Source organism: Otolemur garnettii, unplaced genomic scaffold (assembly GCF_000181295.1).
Source record: "Otolemur garnettii isolate 467f Iridium unplaced genomic scaffold, OtoGar3 scaffold00010, whole genome shotgun sequence".
NCBI classification, from domain to species: domain Eukaryota; kingdom Metazoa; phylum Chordata; class Mammalia; order Primates; family Galagidae; genus Otolemur; species Otolemur garnettii.
In genome coordinates, this window is record NW_003852405.1 from 1,776,428 (window position 1) to 1,780,349 (window position 3,922).

The 3,922-nt window shown below is 50.1% G+C and overlaps 1 protein-coding gene across 1 annotated transcript in view; it reads right to left on the reverse strand.

The window, feature by feature from the left end:
* Positions 1 to 839: 839 nt before the first annotated feature.
* The window catches only part of LOC100943721 (glutathione S-transferase Mu 1), a 34,281-nt gene continuing 31,198 nt past the window's right edge, over positions 840 to 3,922 (reverse strand). Inside the window, exons 6-8 of the mRNA XM_012801689.2 lie at positions 3,016 to 3,111; positions 2,819 to 2,929; positions 840 to 1,323 (exon numbers count right to left, since the gene is read on the reverse strand). Coding sequence (XP_012657143.1) covers positions 1,234 to 1,323; positions 2,819 to 2,929; positions 3,016 to 3,111 — 297 coding nt within the window. The 3' untranslated portion in view covers positions 840 to 1,233. The remainder of the gene's footprint in view (positions 1,324 to 2,818; positions 2,930 to 3,015; positions 3,112 to 3,922) is intronic.

Consider the following 3,922-nt stretch of genomic DNA (forward strand, 5'->3'; position numbering starts at 1 on the left):
TGCAACGCAGAGGAAGAAATGTGACTGCTGAATCAGGGTGGAGGAAGCCTGCACTTAGAACCTTCCTAGAAGGTGAGAAGCAGGAAAAGATCAGCCTGGACATCCACACACGGCTTTGGACACAGACATCTAACAATGACCAAGAAAAAAAAAATTCTTAGGAGAAAAAAGCAAAGGCTGTACATGCTCACGTCTCAAAAGTGAAATGCTCACTTCTGGAAAGGAAGGGGTATGTGCATGAGAATTTTGAAGGTCTTCCTCCTAGAACTCATCCTAGACCTCACACCCAACCAGAGTATTAAGTAAGTATATATAAAAATAAACACATTTCCACTCATAGAAGGACCAAAGATGTTTATCACACAGGTCCCCAGCAAGATGACACAGTAAACCAGAGTCAACCCAGAAAGGTGACCCTGATGACAGCTGTGCAGCAAGCCTGGAGAGAGCATCTGAAAACACAGTAGAGACTGTGTCCCAGAGACCTAGCAGATATGATGGAGTCCTACAGTATGGAGGACAAAGAGATCTTAGTTCTCTCTGCTGGGAATGTCACCCCTCGGGGTCCCTATTCACTGAGTCACATGGCTGCGCATAACTACGAATGCACTCAGTAATGCTTGATGAATGTACATGACACAGGGCACAGAAGATGTCCTTTCTATAGAGAGCCTCACGGGGTGTCCTGCTCTAAGGCCATCAGAAACTGAAGCAAGAACTCTCAAGCACCTTACTTCACTCCCCAGAATAAGGCCTATGATCCCAGTCACTGTGAGCCCCTCGGAAGGAGCAGTGACAGTTAGTCTGGTAGCTAGAAAGTAATAAGACAGGACACTGAGCCGAGGTGGATGAGGCTTTACTGGGGATCAGGAAGGCCTAGTGCTGAGACCACGCTGGCAAGCAGGGCCTGCATACCAGGCACTGCTGACCCCATGTCCTGATGGGACAACACTGACAGGAAGGACGTCAGGTGGGCTTTAGTGCAGGGAAGGGTAAAGGTGGAGGGGACACTGCTGGAGGAAAGTGGGGAGCAGAGGCTTGAAATAGCCTGGATGGGACAGGACGTGGGGGAGGTGGAGAGCACCAATGAGGCCTTGGAGATGAGAAAGGAATGAAGAGAGGGGCAGAGGAAGGAGAAGGCTGAAACAGGGTGCAGAGTCCACTGTTCTCCAGGGCCCCAGGCAGCAGGCTGAGGACTGGCTCCTCACTGCCATCTCCTGGCCCGACAAGGCCCTACTTGTTGCCCCAGATGGCCTTCTTTAGGTACAGAGGCTTTGGGTGGTAGCGGCTGGACTTCATGTAGGCAGAGATCTTCTTCAGGCCCTGAGAAGGGGAAAATGAAGCCAGAGCTCAGGGTCTGCTGCCCATGATGGCTGCAGCAGCCCCACGGAAGGCCCAGCACTGCAGGGCCCCCACCCAGCCTTCCCTCGGGGGGCTCAGGTGCAGGAGCATCACCAGTCTCCTAGGGTCCCAGCTCAGCTCCCTGCCGTCTTCTCATCTTTCCTGTGGCAGCTCTGAGTAACAGCTACACTAACAGAGACACTACTGTACTGGCTGCTCTCTATCCACCAGATATTCCAAAGTAGGCTTGGGAAATCCCCCCAACTACCACCAGGTCAGTTCTCCTATCACCAGGTATCAGAAGGGAAACTCAGGGGCACAGAGAGCTTCAGCACCTTCCTCAGGCTCGCACAGCTGGTAATGGGACAGGGATGGCAATTGTCCTGGCTCTGTCCCTCTCTAGTTCTGGGCTTTCTGCCAAATTCCCCTCTTCTCCCAGTCCCCCAAATCAGGTCCTGTCACTCCCTATCTGCACAAACATTCTCCTTTGTCACAGAGAGGATCTTGGCTTGCCTGGCTTTGCCACACAGGGGAGAGAACTTCAGCAGTACAAAGGGGCTCAGAACAGGCCAGTGTAGCCTGCAAGGGTCACTGAAGTCTCCAGTGACTCAGCAAAACCGGAATGAAACAAGTTGACTACAGGTGACTAGTGATTTGCCCCAAGGTGAACCCAGCTGGTACCACTTGCACCTCACAGCCAGGTGTACCAGCAGCTCCCCCTGCACTCACTTCCAGATGGAAGTGGTCATCTGTGCTTCTCCACTGCACCTGACACCCTGCCTTGTGCAGACAGCAGCAGTGAATATGAGCTAAAAGAAGCGTACTCCCCTCACATAGAGCACACTCGGGAGCCTGGAGGGAAGAGGACACTTCAAGATCAACTCCCTCAACAGGAGCACCCACATCTGCACTCGAATCCAGCACTGACTGTGGTCCTGGTGGCATCTCAGGACTCCCCACGTGAGGATCCAATGGCAGCAAACCTTTCTGGAGATGAGGTATGAATATTGTCTGCATCTTGGGTACTGGACCTCAGTCCTACCTGGGTCACTCCTACAAATGCCAGTCACATGCACACACCTGAAATGTCCTGCCTCTTCCATAGTGTCCCTTTTCCCTTTAACATAAAAAGGGAAGAGCCCAGACTGCTGCCATTGGAGGCTGCCATTGGAAGCTGACAGGGAGCCCACACAGCCTCTGCTGGTTCTGGGACTTTGAGCCAGTGACTTACCTTCTCCCTCCCAGTTTCCTTATCTGTAAAATGGAAGCGATAATTCTAGTGACCTCGTGGGAATGTTATAATGTTCAAATTTGGCACTATAGAAGTAGTTAATAACATGTTGAGCACAGGTCCAGGAGAGAAGCCAGAATTCAATAAATACTAGTTACACTTTCTTTAGCCCCAGGACTAAAAAAAAATCAGGGAAGGGAAAAGAATAATCCCCTCAAAGAGGGGGAGGAGGACAGGGAGCATCACCTCAAAACGGTCCATGAAGTCCTTCAGGTTAGGGAACGCATCCAGGCACTTGGGCTCAAATACACAGTGCAGGTCAAGGACATCGTAAGCGAGGAAATCCACAAAGGTGATCTGCAGAAGGCCAAGGGTGAGGGGCCTGGAAGCTCTGGGACACAGGAATTATGACAACTCTCATTCCCCACTGCCTGCCCCTTTACCTTGTCCCCCACAAACCATGGCTGCTTTCCCAGAAACTGTGAGAAGTGCTTCATCTTTTCAGGGAGGCCCTCCAAGTAGTCGGGCTTCAGTTTCTCCTGAGGCAGAGAACAGCTGTCAGCACTCTCAGACACTAGCACAGGGAGGCACAGGACGAGGACTCCCCAGGGCTGTATGTGAACCCCATGGCCACACGTGGGCAACCATCTTCCCCACACTGGAAGTCAGTGCCCAGGCTTCCATTAATACATCAGCATTGATTAGACGCCTACTGGGTGCCAGACCCTGTCTGAGATAATGGGAAAGCAGAACAGATTAAACTGTCCCTGAGTCTGTCACCACTGATCTCCAAACAAGCTCCTCTAGGTCAGTCCCCTGAGCACCTGGCAGGCTCTGGACTGAGCTGTGAGTCAGAATGACAACAGTAAAGAATGGAAAGACCTCGGGGAAGAAGTTGAAAGTTCTTCCAGAAGAATACAATGGACATTTCAATAGTTTCTGAAAGTCGAAGAAAATTTCAGATTGAGAAGAAGGGGGAGGCACAAGGTCATCCACTGCCTCTTAGGAAAATGTATTGATCGTTGTTTGTGTCCAGAAGAAGCACTAGGAGGGTAAATGGCGGGACTACACCTATGGTGCATATTGCAAGGGTACCTGTCTAATCTATTAAGTATAGAGTATAAATGTCTTAACACAACAATTAAGTAAATGAGGTGAAGATATATTAACTAGTTCAATATAAGCATTCCAAATTATATATAATATCAGCACATTGTACCCTATAAATGCATTAATGTCTATGTGTTTGTGACTTTTTATTTTATTTTATTTTATTTTGCAGTTTTTGGCCAGGCCTGGGTTTGAACCCACCACCTCTGGCATATGGGGCCAGTGCCCTACTCCTTTGAG